The 22,114-nt window shown below is 40.4% G+C and overlaps 2 protein-coding genes across 3 annotated transcripts in view; one reads left to right on the forward strand and one right to left on the reverse strand.

Moving 5' to 3' along the window:
- Positions 1-1,078: 1,078 nt before the first annotated feature.
- On the reverse strand, positions 1,079-11,093 carry LOC137348158 (heat shock protein 30C-like). The gene is made up of 3 exons (XM_068013437.1): positions 10,980-11,093; positions 9,935-9,957; positions 1,079-7,180 (listed from the first exon to the last, which is right to left on the reverse strand). The coding sequence occupies exon 3, from the start codon at positions 1,938-1,940 to the stop codon at positions 1,308-1,310; it is 633 nt and encodes a 210-aa protein (XP_067869538.1). The 5' UTR covers positions 1,941-7,180; positions 9,935-9,957; positions 10,980-11,093; the 3' UTR covers positions 1,079-1,307.
- Positions 11,094-11,302: 209 nt separating this feature from the next.
- Positions 11,303-22,114, forward strand: part of kat2a (K(lysine) acetyltransferase 2A) — a 42,360-nt gene continuing 31,548 nt past the window's right edge. For both annotated transcript variants that reach the window (XR_010969080.1, XM_068013436.1), the window contains exons 1-6: positions 11,303-11,569; positions 16,595-16,718; positions 17,796-17,941; positions 19,763-19,852; positions 20,332-20,513; positions 21,838-22,029. Coding sequence is in view for 1 of the 2 variants with exons in the window: in XM_068013436.1 (XP_067869537.1) it covers positions 11,315-11,569; positions 16,595-16,718; positions 17,796-17,941; positions 19,763-19,852; positions 20,332-20,513; positions 21,838-22,029 (989 nt within the window). In the remaining variant the exon portion in view is untranslated. The remainder of the gene's footprint in view (positions 11,570-16,594; positions 16,719-17,795; positions 17,942-19,762; positions 19,853-20,331; positions 20,514-21,837; positions 22,030-22,114) is intronic.

Genomic DNA, 22,114 nt, shown 5'->3' on the forward strand with positions numbered 1-22,114 from the left:
AGGCAGGCCTAGAGGCCCTTCCTGCAGAAGTAGCCACAGGCCGCCAATTAGAGAAATTCCACACCACCCCACCCCCACCCAATCATTCTTTAAGGTAGGGAATTACACATTTTTTCTAATTTTTCATGTACCATGAGTCCTTGTTTCCAGCTTTATCTTTAATTAATATTTTAGGTGTGCTAGAGTCAGAGTCGTACAGCATAGAAACAGGCCCTTCAGCTCACCGGGTCCATGCCGACCATAATGCCTATCTATACTAATCCCACCTGCCTGCATTAATTCCATATCCTTCTATGCCTTGCTCATTCAAGTACCTGTCCAGATGCCTCTTAAATGTCGCTAGTGTTCCTGCCTCCCCCACCTCCTCTGGCAGCTCATTCCAGATACCCACTATTCTTTGGGAAACAGACTCTGGCTATCTACCCTAGCTATGCCTCTCATAATTTTATATACCTCTATCATGTCCCCTCTCAGCTGCCTTCGCTCCAGGGAAAACAGGCCCAGCCTATCCAATCTCTCTTTATAACTCAAGCCCTCCAAACCAGGCAACATCCTTGTGAATCTTTTCTGCGCCTCTCTAGCTTAATCACATCTTTCCTGTAGTGCGGCGACCAGAACTGCACACAGTACTCCAAATGCGGCCTAACCAACGTTATGTACAACTGTAACAAGACGTCCCAACTCTTGTACTCAATGCCTCGGCCGCTGAAGGCAAGCATGCCATACGCCTTCTTCACAACCCTGTCTACCTGTGTTGCCACTTTCAGGGAACTATGCACTTGCACCCCAAGGTCTCTGCTCAACAACAGTCCCCAACTATCTACATAGTCTAATATTTTATATTTAATTGATTAATGTTGATAGAGTTTTCGTTTTGACAATTTAACGTGGTCACCTTGCAGATTCCTGACCCGAGTTGTTTCAACTCTAGATTAAACGTATAACCCAAGCCAGAAAGATCACAATCATTTACAGCAGGAAGGAATTTTATAAACAAGTTCCAGTTGCTGGCCATTGTGAGATGGGCTGAATGGTCTCCTTGTGTTGTAAAATTCAATGAAATACCTGTAGCCTGAGGTATGTACAGTAATTTTATTGCAAGTTGACAAATTTAATCAAATACCAATACATTTCTCCTGTTTCACTGTTTTAACGTACAGAAAAAGTTATCCAGAGTGACAGGATATTGAACAATATCAGATTTTCAACATTAAAACCAATTTCTCAGGTGCTCACTTCTGGCAGTATTTTTATTGTTCATTATAACCACAAGAATTTGTTGTAAATAAGTTGACTTCCATTTTGTTTCAGCCTTTCTTGTTCCCCTCATCCCTTCCACTGGTCTCGTGGACAGGAGTTAGCCGGGGAGTGGTTGTTGTATCACTGGTGATGTTGATGGGGATGGTTCGTTCATTCACAGCTGGCAGTGCCAGGCGTGGGGCCTGAACCTTTAACCAACCGTCCTGTGACAAACAGCAGTTAAGAGCTTGAGCATCCACATCTTCTGGCAGCTGAAATTCTCTCCTGAATTCTTCGTATTTGTAGCTGTAAGAACCACTCCCATCATCACTTTTCTTCTCGTGCGTTCCTGTCACCAGCACTTTCCTTCCAAGTACTTTCACCTTCAGTTCCTCTGGGGAGAATCGCTGGACATTCAGGGACAGAGAAAAGCCATCTCCATCCTTGTCCTCTGATTGTCTTTTACCTTCTTTGTTATCACCAGGTCTTTTGTCCTGATTTCTTGGTCTTTCCTGCCAAAATTCTTTTGCCAGCTCCTCAAAAACCCAATTCATGAAGTTCATGCTCTTTCTTGCTGCTTCCACCCGCTGCTTCCACATGTTGCATTCAAGCGGCTCAGAGACTGTGTGTGGAACAGACCACACTGTGCACACAGGCTGCTGCCACAGACGTGAAGGGTGGAAATCCCGACAGCTCAGCATTGTCTCTGCCTCTTCTCTCACTTCTCTAAACCTGACTGATGTGATCTCCCACTCTTCAGTCTCTGATCTGCTGCAGCACTCAGAGCATATGCCTTATATATTCTACTCCCAGAAATCCAGACACTTCCAGAATTAGCTAAATATTGCTGGGTTTATTACACTTGAGCAGAAAATAACTGATGTCTCAGCCTTGTTTTAAACAAGAATGACTCAACTCAGTGACACCAATGTATTTTAGAAACTTCTGGAATTATCCTGTCCTCGTGGCATGTCTTGGATGAGAGCCAACAATTCCGTGCCAATATTGTATTACATGTTATGAAACAGTAAATAGTCTTAATTTCTAGTGGTTTGTTGGAGGGTAAATCATAGAAATAAAGTACTAAAACAGTGATCTGGAAATGTGCCTAGTGAAGTTGAAGTATTTAACAAGCAGGTGACAGATATGTGAAGGTCTGAAGGAGTGACCATGGTCTCTCTAGAGTTCTGAGACAGCTAAGACAAACATCTCTTACACTCTCCCACCTCATATCCAGATACTTGGCAATTTTTCTAACTGCATCAACATGCCACACATGGACAATTATTCGCCTCAGTACTCAACAGTCAATTCTAGTCACTTACAAATTTACCCTAACATTTTTGTTCTACTTAGTGCCTGACTATTTATTCCGCTGTAGAGGAACAGCAGTAAGTCAGAAATAGGCCAGCATTAGTCACATCAAAATAAATGTAGACAATGACACCCTATCTCACCTTGTCGAGGGCAGCAGAACCAGTGATGTGGCCTGCGCTTGGTGGGGCGGGGGGCAGTAAATCTAAAACTAATCTGCAGAAATAATATTTCAGTGAGTGTTCAATCTGTTGAATAGACTCCCTGGGGAAATGGTGGAAGTAGTTAGTATTGATTTATTCAAATGCAAATGAGTATACGAGTAATTCGACATATCACAATGTGGTCAAGGGGGATAACGGTGACTTTGAATGTATGGTTCCCAATGCTCTCCACCACTGGGGTTTTCCTTGTGTCTTGTTGTAAACTAATTGATAGACACAGATTGCTGTGATTAGTCAACAACTCCATTATCATTGTACATGTGATTATCAGGGTGGTAACAGGCAAACTAAAATCGACTCTGGCCTTTTATGTCCAGCAATTCCCATATTCTAATAGATTTGAGTACAATCCTGAGCCTGTGCTGATATTTGTAAACTTTTGTCATTTTGCTTTGACCTGATCAGAATAATTTGATTAAGTTCCAGGTGCATTGCCAGCTATTGTTAGTACAAAAGGAACAAAGCTGAATAACTTTAATTCCACTGGACAAAGGAACGGCATTGATAGGTACCCACTGTGTTTATCAGTCTGAATTTGATATTTCTTGTATAAAAAAAAGCATGAGAAAAATCAGCACTGCAGAGGAATAGAAAGGTTCAAAAAGGGGAGGGTGTGACTGTTAGGAAGCCAAGTAGCGAGGCCTTAGGAGAGGTCATGAAGGAGGTCCCCCAGCCACTGGTCCTGTCCAACAGATACAGTGTACTCTCTACCTGTGAGGTAAAGGCAAACGACTGTCGGCATGACTGTCACAATACAGACCAAAGCACCATAGCTCAGAAGGCTGTCCAAAGGGGGTTGGGGGGAGAACAGAACAGAAATGTGGTAGTGGTGGAGGATTGTACATTTAGGGGGAATAGATAGCATTCTCTGAAGCCACAAACAAGAGTCCCGAAGGTTGTGTTGCCTAACCAGTACCAGGGCAACATAAAAGCAAAATACTGCGGATGCTGGAAATCTGAAATAAAAACAAGTAACGCTGGAAATACTCAGCAGGTCTGGCAGAATCTGTTGAGATAAAAGCAGAGTTAACGTTGCAGGTCAGTGACCCTTCTTCAGAACCAGGGTAACATATCTCGAAGCAGCTGGAGAGGAATTTGGAAAAGGAGGGAGAAAATCCAGATGTTGTGGTCCATGTCAAAACAAACATAGATAGCAACGGGGAGGAAGTATCAGGAGTTAGGAGCAATATACCCTCTACTTTTTTTTTGTCGTGTGCAGCCAATTTGTTTAAGTGCGTGGGTCCTTTAAATATTTTTGCACGACCGCTTAAAGGGGCTGATGAGTGCAGGAACTTTAGAGATGCTGCGGGACTTAGAGGAAACGTTGGTTAGGAGCTACATTAAATAGCAGAACCGTGGGTAATAATCTTTGGATTATTGCCAGTCATTTGCAAATTGGTATAGAGACTGATCAGGAGAATTAACATATGACTAAAGGGCTGGTGTAAGAAAGAGGGGTTTCTTTTAATGGGATACGGGTATGTACTGAACAGTGATGTATTCTTACACTCAGTGCTGCCTGCAACAAATTATGCTTAGGACAATAGAGGAAAGAAGGAGTTTTATAAATCAGATGCCCCACAAATGATGCTGCAGCTATTTTAGTGCAAACTCTAGTTGTTCAAAAAACATCCTATGGCAAAGCTCATAGCAGCACTGTAAAGGGAGCAAATATGGGTCATCACCAGACATGAAGCAAGTTGCTGATAGTGATTAAGCACACGACAGCCTGCCAGACTGAAATTGAGTTCAATAATTTCAGAGTATGACGGGCCCCCCTTTTTATTTTCAGTTTTTTAAAATTTTAGTTTGTTTCAGCATTCATTTTTCTTACCATGTGCCTGCCCACTTTTTTCATATTAGCGCTTTGGGCCAGGGCTGTTCATTTTTCTGTCCGTTAACACCCTCTCTGCACTAATGCTTTGTCTTTCAACACACCATTATCATACCATTTGCCTTTGCTCCATGACCTTCTGGTCAGTTATTCTCTGTGACCCTGTCCTTCAACACCTTCACTTTTGTTATCTCTTGCCTCACCCCTGCTTTACTTGCTTAAAACCTATGACATTTCTAACCTTTGCCAGTTCTGAAGAAGGGTTACTGACCTGAAATGCCATCTCTGCTTCCCTCTCCACAGATGCTGCCAGACCTGGCGTATTTCCAGCATTTCTTGTTTTTATTTAACATTTCCAGCATCTGCAGTATTTTGCTTTTATTATTATGCTGACAGTAGAAGGGGAGGGCACAGCCAAGAGAAAAAAAGGAATTTTTAGTTACAGGAATACACAATGATTATGGTTACAAACATGAAAAGTAGGAAAGAATCAGATTGTCAAAATATGTCTCTAATTAGCCAGGACAATCTGTTACACGTGCAAGTACTGTGCTGGTACTGACAGCAATATAATTCTATCAATTTTGTTGCCATACATTGTCATTTTTATACTTTCATCAAATTCCTACACCCACATTTGTGTTGTATAATTGCCTAAGTAAACTTGTCACATTAATTACACCCTCCTGCCTCAGAGCTTCAGTAAGACAAATTTACACAGACAATATCCATTATAAATATGGAAATAGGAATTTATAATGCAAAATAGTTGACAGAATAAGATTTTTATTTATAAATTATAGGACAAAAATGATTCAGGAAATTAGTAAACACTGTAAAGTGGAACCTCTGTACTCATTCATAATGACAAAGAACCATTCGGTAACTTTCAACAGGGAACTGAATATGCAAAAAGGGAAAAAATTGCAAGGCTCTGGGGAAAAGAGTAGTCAAAGAGCCAGCAAAGACACGATGGGCTGGATTTTACAGCCCCTCCGCCATCAGGAATGGTGGTGATGGGGGTGGGGGTGCAACGAGGATCGGTACTGCAGAGACCCGCCACCGATCCCAGCCGCAAGGTCTTGTTGCGGCCGCTCCGCCACTTGGTGACGGGATCCGCATTAAAATATTCATCCCGCAGCGATTCTGCCACCTTCATTATTGCTGCCGACAATGCCACACTTTTGAATCCCTGTTAGGGGAAACGTGTCGAGACACCTGCTGGGGGCGGGCGAGAGAAGGTTTTTTCTTTGTGCGGAGGGGTGGGGGGTGGGAGGGAGGGAAGCAGTGTTACAAGCCCTCAGATTGGTTGGAGGGGTAAAAGGACAAAGGTGCCAGACTTTGGGGGGCAGTGGGAAGAAAGGAGGTGGTCAAGGTTTCAATATTGAAATTCCGGGGGGAAAAGGGCAGGAATATTGTACAATGGGGAGAGAATGCCTGGAAAGCTCACTATTTATTTGAGCAAAACTTTCACTTAACTTGCCTGTTAAATTTTAAACGTTCATTCAGGACTGTCAGCCCTTTAAAAATGGTGCCTATGCATTGGCACCGGACGCTGTTGCTGGCAACGACTCGCCCGCCCCCTCCACATCAGAAATGAGCCTCCGCGTTTGAAATAATGGTGGCTCCGTGACGTGGTGCTCGTGTGTACGGGCTGCATTTTTTTTATGTCGGCGGAGTCTTAAAATGCAGCCCATGATGGGCTGAATGGCCTTGCTGTGCTGCATCATTCTCACTCTTTTGGTGTGTATATTGGCAGTTTCTCATCTTTTAACCTTGCACATAGGATATTAGAATACAAAAGCAAAATAGTGTGGGTGCTAGAAATCTGAAATAAAAACAGAAAATGCTGGAAATATTCAGATCTGGCAGCATCTATGGAAAGAGTTAATGTTTCAGGTCGATGACCTTTCATCAGAACTGGTCATTGACCTGAAATGTTAAAGATTTCTTTCTCCCTACAGATGCTGCCAGACTTGCTGAGTATCTCTAGCATTTTCTGTTTATATTTGGTATAACAATACCCTTGGCACCAGGCAAGAAACTAAATTAAATCTTTCTTGGGCTTTGAGGGTGATTTAGGCTAGACAGACATGTATCAATGGGCTGTGCAACGTGGCGTTGTGCTATCACAAACTCTGATGGATAATCTGGATATCAAATAATACAAGTTCAACAGATTCTATATCAGAAATAGCTTCAGTATTTCGTTTGGAGAATAAATGGTAAAATTAAATTAATTTTAGAATCACTAGAAATGAGGAAAAAATAAATTTGTCATAGTAAAACAATCATTCTATTTACTTGCCTTTCAAATCCACTCATCTAAATGTTTTTAAAAGTTTTCAAAACAAATAAATTTTATTTATTAAACTGCACAAAAAACAGATTCCACAATAAAGTTCAGTAACTGATAAACGAACAGTTATTCCCTGAAACATGAAAGCTTAAATCTTCCGATCATCTCCAATGAAGCAGAACCCTAAAACAGCCACCAGGTGCCGTGGCCTTCCGCTCTTTAAGAGCTCACTTTGACCTGGCCCTCATCTTCCTCCGCTTGCGCTTCAATCTATACAGGAACAGAAACAACTGAGTTTGAAATGAACCATGAACTGCTAATTGCATTTGCTGAAATTAATGCAGCTAACACAAAGAGTGAAAATAGTTAAAATTTCTTTTATAGTATAGCACTGGTATGAGTGGAAGAGTTTTCCTCTTCTCACCTGTATTTGCATGTTACATTCTTTCTACACAATGCACTGTTCAAAAAAGAGAAAAAATGTTGTGTGTGTGTTTGAGCTGGCCTACTATGAAATGCTGGGGTACAACCAGAGGTCTGTAGGTATAACAATAGGGTTTTCCCTGTTTTTCAGTCACAGAAGTCTTTTTTTTTTTAAATTCATTCACGGGATGTGGGCGTCGCTGGCCAGGCCAGCATTTATGGCCCATCAGAAGGTGGTGGTGAGCTGCCTTCTTGAACCGCTGCAGTCCATGAGGGGTAGGTACACCCACAGTGCTGTTAGGAAGGGAGTTACAGGATTTTGACCCAGAGACAGTGAAGGAACGGCGATATAGTTCCAAGTCAGGATGGTGTGTGACTTGGAGGGGAACTTGCAGGTGGTGGTGTTCCCATGTATTTGCTGCCCTTGTCCTTCTAGTTGGTAGAGGTCGCGGGTTTGGAAGGTGCTGTCGAAGGAGCCTTGGTGCATTGCTGCAGTGCATTTTGTAGATGGTACACACTGCTGCCACTGTGCTAGTGGTGGAGGGAGTGAATGTTTGTAGATGGGGTGCCAATCAAGCGGGCTGCTTTGTCCTGGATGGTGTCGAGCTTCTTGAGTGTTGTTGGAGCTGCACCCATCCAGGCAAGTGGAGAGTATTCCATCACACTCCTGACTTGTAGATTGTGGGGAGTCAGGTGGTGAGTTACTCGCCTCAAGATTCCTAGCCTCTGACCTGTTCTTGTGGCCACGGTATTTATATGGCTACTCCAGTTCAGTTTTCGGTCAATGGTAGCCCCTAGGATGTTGATAGTGGGGGAATTCAGCAATTCTGGGATTCTGTGAAGCTTGGTTTGAGCCACAGTTCCAAACTTCAGTCACTGGGGAGCACTGTGGAGCAGCTGTCAAACCCCTGACAAATTTATCTGCATTTTTCTCACTAACAATCTTCTCAATCCAAAAGGAATAGATGTGTGTATCCTCTCATCCTGTGAGGGTGAGATTCTTAAAAGTAAAGAAGAAATTCTCAAAGCTTTTTTTCTCCATTATTGTGCTGTGTTGTAACCACCAGAGTACAGCAACAGTACTTGGGAAACCAAACAGTAACTGAATATTGGGAAGATCAAAGCCATTGTTTTCGGTCCCACCACAAACTCGTTCCCTAGCTGATGCCATCCCTCTCCCTGGCAACTGTGAGGCTGAACCAGACTGTTCTCAAGCTTGGTGTCATATCTGACCAAGTTGAGCTCCTGACCACATATCCGTGCCATCACTAAGACCACCTGTTTTCACCTCAATCATACCACCCAACCTCCCCTGCCTCAGCTCATCTGCTACTAAAGTTCTCATCTAAACCTCTAGATTTGGATCATTCCAATGCACTTCCACATTCTACCCTCCGTAAGCTAGAAGCCATCTAAAACTCAGGTGCAAGTTAGGGGATGAGTAGCAAAGTCCTGTTCGCCCATCATCCAGTTTGCTGACCTCCATTTAAAACAAAAGTTATTGCTTAACAGAGAGTCAAAGTTCTCATCCATGTTTTCAAATCCCTCCCCATTTCTAATCTCCTGCAGCCCCACAATCCTCAGATACCAGCACTCTTCCAATTCTGACCTCACTCATATCCCTGATTTTAATTGCTCCATCATTGGTGGCCGTGCCTTCAGCTGCCAAGGGCCGAAGCACTGGAATTCTCTTGCTAAACCTCTCTCCCCTCGTTGCTCCTTTAAGACGCTCCTTAAAACCTAACTTTTTGACCAAGCTTTTAGTCATCTGCCTGAATATCTCTTTACGTGGCTCTGTGTCAAATTTGTTTTGATAATGCTCCAGTGAAGGGCCAGGTTTTTTTTTTTTTAAAGTTAAGGGTGCTATATAAATATAACTTGTTTTCATTCCAAATTGATGCTTATTATGGTACTGCTAGTAAACAGCTGATATTCCATTGTGGAAAGATTAAGTAAACTGTTCAATTTTAACTTTGTAGTGGTCACTTTATGTCAAGTTATAAGTTGTTTAAAAGTTGCCATCATTTATGTTCCAATTCTTATTTGATTTAAATGCTGCAAAGTTTTGTCATTGCCTCCAAAGCTGGAAGGAGGAGGCAACCAAACACATAACTGAACTTACACTATGTATTTGAACTTACACAGAAGTTTTTGGTTCATCGTTCCAGGCTTGCAGTCAGAAACATATTGGGGTGAGTGATGATACTCTTGTAATCATAGGCTGCCTAGATTCAGTTATGAGAGTAATCTAGGACACAGAGGCCTGAAGTATCGGAAGGAGGGCAAAAAAGTCTCAAAACGAAAACCCAGCCTACTGCACAAATTTGACTCCCTCCTGTCTGGAAGTCAAATAAACTCCAAAGGGAATCAAAAAGGGTGCAGAAAGCAAAATAGGACAGGTAGCCAGGAAATAAGGCAAGAAAAAGCAACAGAACAAGGCTTCACTTTAAATTTGATTTCCCAAAAAGGAATTGAATTAGGGAGACAACAGCTAGTCAGGAATGTGTTTGGGATTGAAGTAAAAAAAAAAAGGCCATCCCTCAATTCACCAATTGAAATTAATGAAATAAAAAACCTGGAAAATTGAAGGTTTATACAGACCTGCGCATCCTTTTCTTCCTCCACTGGAGATTAAAGAGAGAAAAAAAATAGACCATTAGAATTTTTGTCTTTTTCTTTCTAGAATGACATTTGTTCTTACATGTATTATTTATATTTGTCAGAAATTAAAGTGCACAGTTTACTACAACTCACTAATATAGAGCAGCTCCAGACAAAGATTATGCTCAATAAAATGCAAGCTAATTTGGTTTGCAATCACTTCTCCTTTATATTAACAATCCACATTGTGTAGAGGATAGCCATCAGTCAGTTGTCCTGAACCCATATACCTGCTCTGTTCCCATTAACTATTCATCAAATTTCAAACATTAACATGGCCTCTGCTTCAATCACTAACTCTGCAGTGATGGAATACACAGTCTTGCATAAAGGATGCTTCTCTTACTTCCCATTCCAAATCTTTAGCATTTAAGCTAATATCTATAGCCCCTCAAATCACCAGAAAGTGTTTTCATTTGTCACAGTTTTAAAGGACTCTCATCAAATCACCCCAGTCACTCTTGTTCGGGCAAAAACAGTTCTGATAAAAAGGTCCACACCTGAAACACCATTTCCTATATATATATATATATATATATATATATATAAAAAAAATTCGGAGTTTTAATGACAGCAGTTTGTTTTTTGGCTCACATCCAGTGTTTGGATGGTAATTAGAACGGTATCCAACTAGTAAACCCCACAATCAGCATGAGGGAAAAAGGCGAAAGGCCAACCACGTGTTACATAAACCCAGTCGAATATATTTTTTCTAACTGAAATTAGTTCTGTCGGAATTAGAAACTTGAGTTTGTGCCCCCTTTTTTTTAATAAAATGGCACCAATAGTTTAAAATTCTCCCCATCTGAAGATTTAATCACCCTCATCGATTAAATAAAAATTAGAGGGGTGAGGCCCCAAATCCCCTCAACATGGCTGTAGCCTTCACCGGAAACACAATGGGGTTGAGGGGAGAATACCTTCCACACAACATTTAGCACTTGTTACTTTCTTTAAATTATATTGGGTTTATTCTTTTCCTCACCTTGGCTCTCATGGTTTATGAGCTGAGCAACTGTTGCTATCCCGCTCACTTCAAGGCTTCAGTCCTGGACTCTAGTGCGCATGCTCCAAATATACCAGCTAAAGAAACCACAACTCCCATGATGCCACATTCCTGCTATAAATTAAAAATGTTATTTTTCATCAAGCACCGGGAGATGAGTCTTATTTAACTATTTCAATCTTAAATTACTTGTTGAATTTTATTTTTATGGTGACTGGTGGAGGGGAGGGGGGGGTGTTGTGAAAGAGTTAGACTACATTTCCCAGAATGCTCCTGGCCCCGTGCCTGCGCATTGGCGGCTCCGGCTGGTTGTTATGGCAGTGGATGGGGGAGGGGCGGTCACGGTGATGGCGGAGGCATCGCAAGCCTCGCAGGCCCGAACTCAGCCGCCTTATCAATCCCAATGCCAGGCCGCGGCCTCGCCCTCTCCTGCCGCCCCGAGCCCGGCCGACCCTGCTCGCCCCGGTGCTAGCAGCAGCCAGCAGCGCTCGATCCAGCGCAAGGCCCAGGTCCGGGCTTTCCCCCGGGCCAAGAAGCTGGAGAAACTCGGCGTCTTCTCAGCTTGCAAGGTAGGAATAGAGCCACGGTGTTGGAGTAAAGGGGCTGCCGAGCGGTCCAGAATCTCAGTCTGTGTCTCTCAGGCTGAGATTAAGATGTTTTCAGAATATTATTTCCTTAAACTAGGCGACACAGTATTTATTTTAGAATTGAAATATGGAGAATGGAAAGTTACCCTCTGCCTCACCTACAATAAAAACATTCTTAGCTCTGTACACTTATTGTCTGGGACCATGCATGAAGAATTGACACGGGTTTAGAAAGCTGAGGGTGTTTGATACCTGTGGCACTGCATTCAGAAGATCGGCAGAAATGAATTGTTTTTAAAATAGTGATATGTTGGAGAGGCTTTCAGTGGCCCTTTGAACAGACAAAGCACTTGGGTAATACCTTGCCTCTCAATTTGTAAGCTTAGCGATTAAAGAACACCTTTTTAAATATCGTCATATATTCCAAAGTGTCACCTTCAAAGGTGAAGACATACTGAGCAGAAGTTTTGGGAGGTGACAAAAGCATTAACTGGAGGTAGATTTTTATAGAGAAGGCTGTAGAAAGTGGGGGAGAAACAAGAAGAAAGGGAAATTTAGGGAGTTTGAGCATGCAGTCAGAAAGCAGGCTGATGTACCATGCCACTAAAGGTGGAACACAGATGGGTGTGGATGCAGTGAGAGTTGGAAGACCTGTGGGTACTTAATGGTACAGGGTTAGATGAAACTGGTGGTGCTGGCGATGTAAATGATATTGGATTTCAAGCTCTACCGAAGGTCAAATATGCCACTGTGAAATTCAGCCTGAGTGAGTAGCCAGGGAGAGAGATAATTCTGGGAGTTTAAATGTGCCATTTCAAGCAGGAGATGAATAGAATGACTTTGGTCTTGTTGATACGTAAAAGAATAATTTAGTTTATTCATCTGGGACTAGCACTCTGGATCAAAATTTGAATATGAGCAACAACTGGTAAAAATCAGTTGCTTTATTTTGGTAGGTGTAGTGTCATGAATTTTTCTTTTACAAATAGGTATTTTGAATGCACTTTCAAAAATGCCAATTTATACAGTGCTTAGGAGAAGTCTACTGATAGCAGTCAGGCAAGGGAGAAAGAAAAGATGAATGGCTCCACAGACAGCATGAGAGATGTAAAGGAGGGCATGTGGTGAAAAGAAATTATGGTACAAGAGAGTAAAAGATAATTTACTTCTGAGACAGAAAAGACAATACCACCATTTTAAAAAAAGAAATCAATTTTCTGCTGTTATGGGATTACTTATGGATTTTCATTTTTTTAAACATGTGTAAATTGCAGTTGACTATATGGTTAAAAATAATAGAATAGTAAATAAAATTTCATTTGATATCGCACTAAACCTTGTGCTCATTTGGATGCAGGATTTTAATTGACAGCAGTAAATAATCTAAAAGAAAAATTTGCATTTATATGGCATGTTTCATGAATTCAGGACATCCCAGAGTACTTCACAATCATTGAAGTACTTTTGAAGTACAGTCACTGTTGTAATGTGGGGAAATATGGCAGCCAATTTGTGCACAGCAAGATCCCATAAACAACAGTGAGATAAATCTGCTTTTTGTGGTGTTGGTTGAGGTATTAAATGTTGGTCAGGACACCTGGTGAACGTCCCTGCTCTTCCAAGATTTTTTACATTCGCCTAAGAAGCCTCAATTTTTTAATGGTTTGTGTAGAAGTCTGAGAATAGGGGGGAAGTAGCTTAATCTTAGAAAATGTAATTTTTAAAAAATTTAAAAATGCCTGAATAGGGAACTCATCATTGATATCAATGGGTATTGAAAGAAACCAAATTATATGTTTAAAGAAGGGGAAAGAGTGACTTCATGAGAGAGGGACAGTGCTGGATGGCTAGAGAGATTAATGGGAAATGGGGACCACTAAAGACTCTTTGGAAGAGGAATGGTAATGGAAGTGTCCGACAGAATTCTATGGCAGCAGCCACAGAATCTCCTCAGAGTAAAGCAGAATGCGAGCAGCCACAGTTGTCTTGGGAAAGGAGTGGTCAGAGAGATTCCTTCGGAGGAGTGAGGAACGGAGTGGGAGTAACCAGAGAGATTCCCTGGGAAAGGAAAGGTAGCAGGAGTTGGTGGAATGAAGTAATGTGCTGACAAACCTGGAAGATAATTTTTTTGGTTGGGGGGTGTTGGAAGACGGAGGAGCAGAAATTTAGAACAGGCAAGTTTCAGAAGTTGTAATCGGACAAGATTGAAATTGATCTAAATTAGGACAGTTGAGTTATTGGCAATGCACAAAATAAATACATGCATGATAATATGGCGAGTAGTGAATTGCAAGAGCAGTTATTGAATTTATAACTGGTAGAAAAGCCCCTTATTGAAATAACTATATTATACACTATAGTCCTGATATATTACAAATTTGTTTCAACTCAATTTCCTAAAGTGGAAAACACAAATCACTGCTTTTTTTTCTTGCAGTTTAAAAACAAAACACATGTTTAGAATGGATGTGCTCTGCTCAGCACTGAAGTGTGATAAATATGTTCACTAGGCTGAAGATAACTCCTTTTCATCTTTGTAAACTATTCAATCAAGACGCCTCAGCGATATTTATCATGTTATATACAGTTGGTTACAACACTTCTATTTAAGTTGCTGCTGAAATCTGTGTCTCTTGTGTCGAATAAACCTGCACAAAAGTAGTGCTTTTATATTGAATTATTACCTTAAGTTCCCTCCCAGACATTTATTGTGTGTAATATATATAGTTTGATCAGACAATTCCAAGAGTTACTGCAGGGTGATATTTGCCCATCTGAGCTTATAGATAATGAGCAGTGTGTTTTCATAACATCAGTCATCTGAACCCAGAGTCAAATATAGAATAAATAGCTATTTGTTTAAGAAGACATGGAGGAATTCTGATGACATTAGAAATTACAAGAGCTTTGCTCTCATATTTTTCATTTTCAGTCCTGAGAAATGTTGCGCCTTTGAAATGTACTCTTACTGGTTATTAATGTATAAATACTATTGGGAATCTATTGCTAATATTGTCAGCTTTTGTTTAGCAGTTGGCTTTGGAAGAAACTAGTAAGTTCCTCTAATTGAATTACACGATTTGAACTGAAGTATTATTGTACTGTGATTTGAACTACAGTTTTTTGTTGTATGCCTGGTACTGAGAAACACACAAACGCCTTGCATATTTTTGTAACAATTCTCATATCAATCCCTGCTTGATTAGGCTGATCCCAAGCATTATATAATATTCATTCATGAATAGAAATATGCAACATTAGATGAACAAATATACAGATAGGTTGCCTTTATTTGATCAAATATTTGGAAATCTGTTTGTTCATCTGAACTTGGGACAATAATTAACTGGAGTTTCGCTGAAAAATAGAAACCACTGTTTACCAGAGAATCTATGAATACTTCACTTGACTGCTGTAAATAACACCCATAAATTGGTTACTTTATACCAGTTGATCTTCAATGACATTGGTCAGTAACAAAAGCAAAAAATTTATGCTTTTATATATTGTACTGTATATTTCCTACAATTCCATTGCTCACCTTCCTGTACCCTCTATATATTGATATGTATGTTAACTTTGATCTATAATGCACACTTTCTTCAAGTATCTCACTTCATTTAACACTTTCCTGGTCTCGCATACCTCCTCACACTCTTCGGCAATGCCGTGGGAGATCTCAGAGCATGCATGTAGAAAACAATAAATGGTAAGGAAACGATTAACCTTCCCTTTCTAATTTATAATTTATTTCTAATGCTGGTAACATATTTTTGAGATTTTTTTTAACCAGCCCAAAAGAATCAATTAAAATTGCTCCATGATGTCACTTGGTTATTTTCATTCCTTGTTTTAGTTACATTTTTCCCTAAAAACCAAGAATCATAGAATTGTTACAGCACAGAAGTTGGCCATTCAGCCCGTGGTGTCTGTGCTGGCTTTCTGCAAGAGCAATTCTGCTGGTCCCTCTTCCCCACCCTTTCCCCATAGCACAGCATTTAATTTCTCTTCAGGTGTTTATCCAATTCCCTTTTGAAAGCCGCAATTAAATCTGCCTCCACCCCACTTTCAGGCAGTGCATTCCAGATTCTAAATACTCGCTGTGTTAAAGAAGATATTCCTTGAGTCGCCGTTGGTTCTTTTGCCAATCATAAATCGGTGTCCTCTGGTTCTCGACCCTTCAACCAATGGGAACAGTTTCTCCTTATCCACTCTGTCTAGACCCCTCATGATTTTGAACACCCCTATTAAATCTCCTCTCAACCTTCTCTAAGGAGACCAACCCCAGCTTCTCCAATCTGACCTCTTAACTGAAGTCTTTCATCCCTGGAACCATTCTCGTAAACCTTTTCTGCACCCTCTCTAAAGCCTTTGCATCCTTCCTAAAATGCGATGCCCAGAGTTGTACACAATACTCTAGTTGAGGCCAAACCAGTGTTTTATAAAGGTTCATCGTAGCTTCCTTGCTTTTGTACTCTATGCCTCTATTTATAAAGCCCAGGAATACATATGCCTTTTTAATCACTTTCTCAATCTGTCCTGCCACCTTCAATGATTTGTGCACATATACCCCAGGTCTCTTTTCCTGCACTCCCTTTAGAATTGTACCCTTCAGGTTATGTTTCCTTTTCTCATTGTTCTTCCAAAATGTATCACTTCAACTTTATTATTACATTGTGCAAAACCAGGGGCAATGTTTACCGTGGGAATTATCCCCTGGTTACCAGGGAACTAATAAAAAATTAATAAATTGAAATTGAATAATTGAATAAAACAGCTTTCCTCACCCCAACTCTTACCCCTCCCCCACCCCAAACACTGCTCTGCCCAGCTCAGACCCCTCCACATCAAAATGTACAGAGGTAATAAATATTAGCTTAAAATTAAATATATAAAACTGGCCTTCATTTATTTTTATTAAAAAACCCTACTGAACAAGATCTATGTGATTAGTGCAGCTATATTTGGCTGTTATTTTAAGTATTCATTCATATATTTTCTCTCTAGGCTAATGATACTTGTAAATGCAATGGCTGGAAAAATCCAAACCCTCCGACAGCCCCAAGAATGGATATTCAGCAGCCAGCTGCCAGTCTGTGTGAGCAGTGTCGCAGTTGTGGACACACACTAGGTAACTATTTTTGTAGAATGAGATTTTACTGTGATGCCCAAGACTTGCGGAAACTAGATGGTTTAGCAACTTGGCATGCATCCTACTTATTTCTGGTACCAGGGTTTGACTCCAGTCCAATATAATGGAATAAAAGCCTTCTCTCTTTCAGATATAAGTGCAATGAGTTTGCATCAACTAAATCTATTTCATAGTGTGCACAGGGTCCACAGTGCATAACTATTCCGTATTCAGCATAATTAACACTACATTTTGGCCTCTTTCATTGAGACACACATGGGTGGCTGGTGTGAAAAGTGGAAATTGGGGGAGGGGAGTCATCTTTCAAGGCTGACGTTTGTTATGGAATGAGGTTCATGCAGTGATTTTCCCAATGTGGCAAAGTTACCTACCTTGCTTGTGCCAAAAAAGGCATGCAAGCTGGGTCTTGGGGTCTTTCTCATAGGGAGAGTGGGTACGATGGAAGACCTGCTTGTAGGCATACTTTTGGCCAGTTGTAGATTAGCATTGTGAAGGTTTTGAGGAGTTTATCTGCTTTGTTTATTCAAATAAGGAGTGAAGTTGGATGTAGTTGCACAAGATTCCATAGCCTGACTTGCTGTAAGGAATTGAATTGAAATGAGCAACGCCTCAATTTTTAAAACTTTCATCCTTGTTTTCTAATCCTTCCATAGCCTCGCTGCTCCCTACTTCTGGAACCTCCTATAACATCTGCGCTATCTGTGCTCCTCCAATTCAGGTCTCTTGCACGTCCCTGATTTTAATTTCTCCACCATTGGCAGCCATATCTTTAGCTGACGAGGACCTAAGCTCAGAAATTTCCTCCCTAAAACTCTTGGCCTCTATACTTCTCTTTTCTGCTTTAAGATGCCCCAAAAAAACCTACCTCTTTGACCAAGATTATCTCCTTTTATGTGTTAAATTTTGTTGGGTAATGCTCATGTGGGCTGTTTTGCTATGTTAAATGTGCTATATAAATGCACATTGTTTTAGAAATAAAAACTTGTTTTAAAATAATTCAAGTAGAAAACTAAACAAATAATTCTCATTTATAATGTTTTTATGTTTGGCCATTAGCGGACCATGTTTCTCACTTGGATAATGTCTCAGAAGATGAGATTAACAGGCTGCTTGGGATGGTGGTGGATGTGGAGAATCTATTCATGTCAGTTCACAAAGAGGAGGACACTGACACAAAACAAGTCTATTTCTATCTTTTCAAGGTAAGTCTAATTGGGATAGGTACTCTCTGGCTGCTGTAACTTGTGCCATCTAGGAAATTGGAACAATAGTTTTATATTTTTTTTGTTATTTGGAGAAAATATTTGCTAAGCATTGGTTAAGTCTAAGAACTTTCTTTTTGACTGCAAATGCAAGCTACATGTGTAAGGGATGTTGCAGTGGCAACGGTGCATTCTGTGGCTACTTTACGAATGTGAGAAGCGATTAATTGATGAGCTGAGTCGCATGTAAATTGAGAGATCTAGTGAGTAAAATAAACTATGAATATGAAATATTTGTAAACCGTTTTGAAACTTTTAAATTGTGAATAATTGAATTATTTTGTGTGAGCATACATACACATACCATTGCTATTTGTAACTCTTTCAGTTGTAAGATTTCAGGAAAAAGGAAGGGAAGAACTAGCATTTATATACGTGCCCAACATCAGGTTGTCCTAAATTGCTTCCAAGTTCTTTTTGAAGCGTAGTCAACATTATAATGTAGGGAAAACAGTGCAGCCTATTTAGACAGTGCAAGTTCCCACAAACAGCTATAAGATTAGATAGATGAGCAGTTTAGTGATGTTGGTTCAGGAGTAAAAAGTGGTCAGGACATGAGGTGAACTGCTATGCTGTTCTTCTAATAGTAGCATAGGATTTTTTCATGTACACCTGAGAGGAGATGGGGCCTTGGTTTAATGTCTTGTTCGAAAGACGGTGCCTCTGACAATGCTTCACTTCCTCAATACTACATTGACATATCAGCCTAGATAATGTGCTCAAGTTTTGGGAGCAGGGCTTCAACCCCCAACCTTCTAACTCAGATGAGAGTGCTATTACTGAACTATGGCATCAGATAAGGGTAAAGTAAGATTAAATAGAAGAATTGAAAATGTGTTAAGTGCATAATAAATGTTGATGTATTTGAGTTAACAGCAGATCTAGCAGTTGGTGGATAGCTTGTTAAAACTCAGTTCAGTGTTCACAGGTAGCCTAGAAAGCAAATAATGTCTAGGTGGCGGTGATGTAAGACAAAGGAGGTGATGTTGAAGTTATATCCGGATTGGTGAGAGTATGTTCCGTGTACAGTGGAATTACTGGTAGGAGTTCAGAGGAGAGTTCGTCAGCTAGCTCCTGGAGTTAGAGGGGTGAGCCAGACTTTACTCTCTAGAGAAGGACGGGGAGGGTTTGGTCAAGTTCTTCAAGATTTTCACAACAATGACAAATTTTGGACTCAAGTTCTGTCAGGCACAGGATTTGAGGACTGGGAATATATTTTAAAGTCATGAGTACCAGGATAAAATAATGGTATAAAACTTACTTTGGAAGAGGCTTATAGATTTGTGGAATGGATTATCAGTCAGGGTGATGATGTATAAAATCTGGTCAAGTATTAAAACATATCTGGATGAATTCCTCTTCGTAAGTGGGATATAGAATTATTAGTTCCAGAATCACAGAAAGGACCCTAATGAAATGTTTGGAAGGGTAATCTGGATGGATCAATGATCAGTTCAAAGCATGACTCAGTTAGTAATTGTTTTTTCTGTTACTGTGCTTTGAGAAATGTGCAATTTGTATGTTGACTTTGGGATCAATTGGAACAGACTTGAAAGCAACGTGTTATAACATTAAAGCTGTCCAGACAAACTGGATTAATAGAAGAGAACAAGCATTTTTATAAGCTTGTGCAGCAAATCAAACCAAAAATTTTAATGCAAATACACTTTGAAGTTACACGTACCTAAATTGCATCCATTGGTACTGTATTTGCACGCATTGTAACGAGGCAAGGAGCTGACTTTATTTCTTTCCTGTTAGCTTTTACGGAAATGTATCTTGCAAATGGCACGTCCTGTGGTGGAAGGAAAGTTGGGAAGCCCTCCATTTGAAAAACCAAGCATTGAGCAGGTGAGATTTTAGCACAGCAAGTTAGAGTGCAATTGTCGTTTTGTCTGGATTATGAGTGACCGAGAAGTATATTCCACTCATCGTCTAAATTTTAAACATTCCTGACTAATTTGTAAGTCTAGTGGGGAGGAAAGTAGTTCTTTTATCAAAAAAAAAGCAACACAAACCACATAGTTGCCTTGCTGCTGTTAAAGTACTCTCAGAGCCATCCAAAATTGCACCAGCCTGAACTAGGAGGTCTGTTTGAGGCGGGCAGCTCAGTAGTTTTATTTAAATGAACCCTGAGCCTCAAAATGGTAGCCAACTCATTTAACCAGTTGGCAATCCAAAAGTTAAAATCGATCACGATGAGGCCAAGAGTGAAATCATCAAAGGGAATAAAAGTAAAGCATCTTTGGGGAAGATAACGGCAATAAATCTTGGATGTAAATTTGTGAAGATTCGTTGGATTTAAATCTTTGATATTGTGTTTCTACCAGGGAATTTTTAATTTTGTTCAGTACAAGTTCAGCCACATTCCTGCCAAGGAAAAGCAAACTATGTATGAACTGTCCAAAATGTTCCTGCTCTGTTTGAACTACTGGAAACTAGAAACTCCATCTCAGTTCCGGCAGAGATCCCAGAACGAAGATGTTGATGCATACAAAGTTAATTATACAAGGTATTGGGAAGCATTACAAGTACGTCTATGAATGTTCAGTTTTTTTTTAGTTTTTGCTCATTAAGGTGAAGAATGTTGATATGAAAGAAACTGTTGGTGAGAGCATCAAGTTCTGACAGGCCCGAGGTGAAATAAAATTCCCTTTACTTTGCTCAGAAATATGTCGCTGTCCCACTTTTGGAAGAACCTTCTATTGAACCATTGTGACACTTCCAGTTTCTGCTGTACTTATCATAATAGCCTTTGAGTTGGTTTGCCAAATAGTGAACATTCTTGTGTGTTGGCCTCACATGCTGTTAAGAAATTTATTGAGACTTCCACAACTCATTTCATAAAGGACTGTTAGAACAGGATGGTCTAAACCCCAAAGGGGAATGGATAGTGTTCAAATTGACTGCATGACTTTGCCACCTGAGGCATAGTATTTTAATTATCTTTGATTCAAAGGCTTCTTTGTGGAGTCTAGAGTGTCTTAGTTTGGTAAGCAGGTTTAATATGAACACCAACTGAGGTCCGTCAGAGGAGAGGGAGGGAGGGAGGAAGGAAGGAAACTGATGGTGTGTTCTGGGATAGTATTAAGTACTTGTTCCCACATGCTAATTGGGAGCTTCTGTTTTATTTTCTAATCTTTCCTGCTGAATATTGTCTCCACTTAAAACTGTAAAACCTCACACGGACTGGGAGGATGTAGTTTCATTCTTGTGTATAAACGCAAATGATAGCTATCAACAGTGCTCTTCTGATCTGTGTGAAATCAGCTACTCTGCGAGATGGAGGCTCTTGCTCCTTTGAATAAGTATGGTTTTCGTTTTTAACACATTTTCTTAATTTGTTTTGTGAATTTTAAGCTGATTCAGATAAGCACTAATAGAAGGAAATGGACGGCGGTCCATTATGAGCATTCCCAAGTCATGTGTACCAGTTGGAAGCAAATGTAAAGCCCTTTCTATTCTGCTCGAGTAATACACCTTCGCACCAGTCTTAGGAGAACCTCCCCTTCTATGCAGTAAGGTTTTTTTCATCTCTCACTTCACTATTTTCATGTTCAGTTACAAAATTCCTAATTTGTGTTGGCAGTTTAAGTACCAAAGAAAGGAAGACAATCTGGCTGATGATTATCAGTGGTACAATAGGTCTAAATTTTCCTTGATTTGTCACTCAATAAGAAAAATATGCTAATTTTTGGAAGTAAGTATAACAAAGTTTGTGCATTGGTTTTCCAAGGCTCAATCTTCCCACAGTCTCAGTCTTGCATTTTTGAATGTTTATTTGCAAGAATACAAGGGTAGTAGTTTTTTAAATTTTCATTTTCTTTGCATTCCAGGTGGCTCTGCTACTGTCATGTCCCTCAAAGCTGTGACAGTCTTCCTCGATATGAAACCACACAGGTCTTTGGGAGGACGCTGCTTCGGTCCATCTTCACGGTTACTCGACGACAGCTACTTGAGAAGTTCAGGGTGGAGAAAGATAAGCTGATGCCAGAAAAACGAACACTCATCCTCACTCATTTCCCAAAGTAAGGGGTTAATACTTTCAATTCAATTGTTGTATTTTCTTTGAGGATGTAAAAGAAGCGCAGTTGTAAAGCCAGCTACCATAGA

Source organism: Heterodontus francisci, chromosome 33 (genome assembly GCF_036365525.1).
Source record: "Heterodontus francisci isolate sHetFra1 chromosome 33, sHetFra1.hap1, whole genome shotgun sequence".
Lineage (NCBI taxonomy): Eukaryota > Metazoa > Chordata > Chondrichthyes > Heterodontiformes > Heterodontidae > Heterodontus > Heterodontus francisci.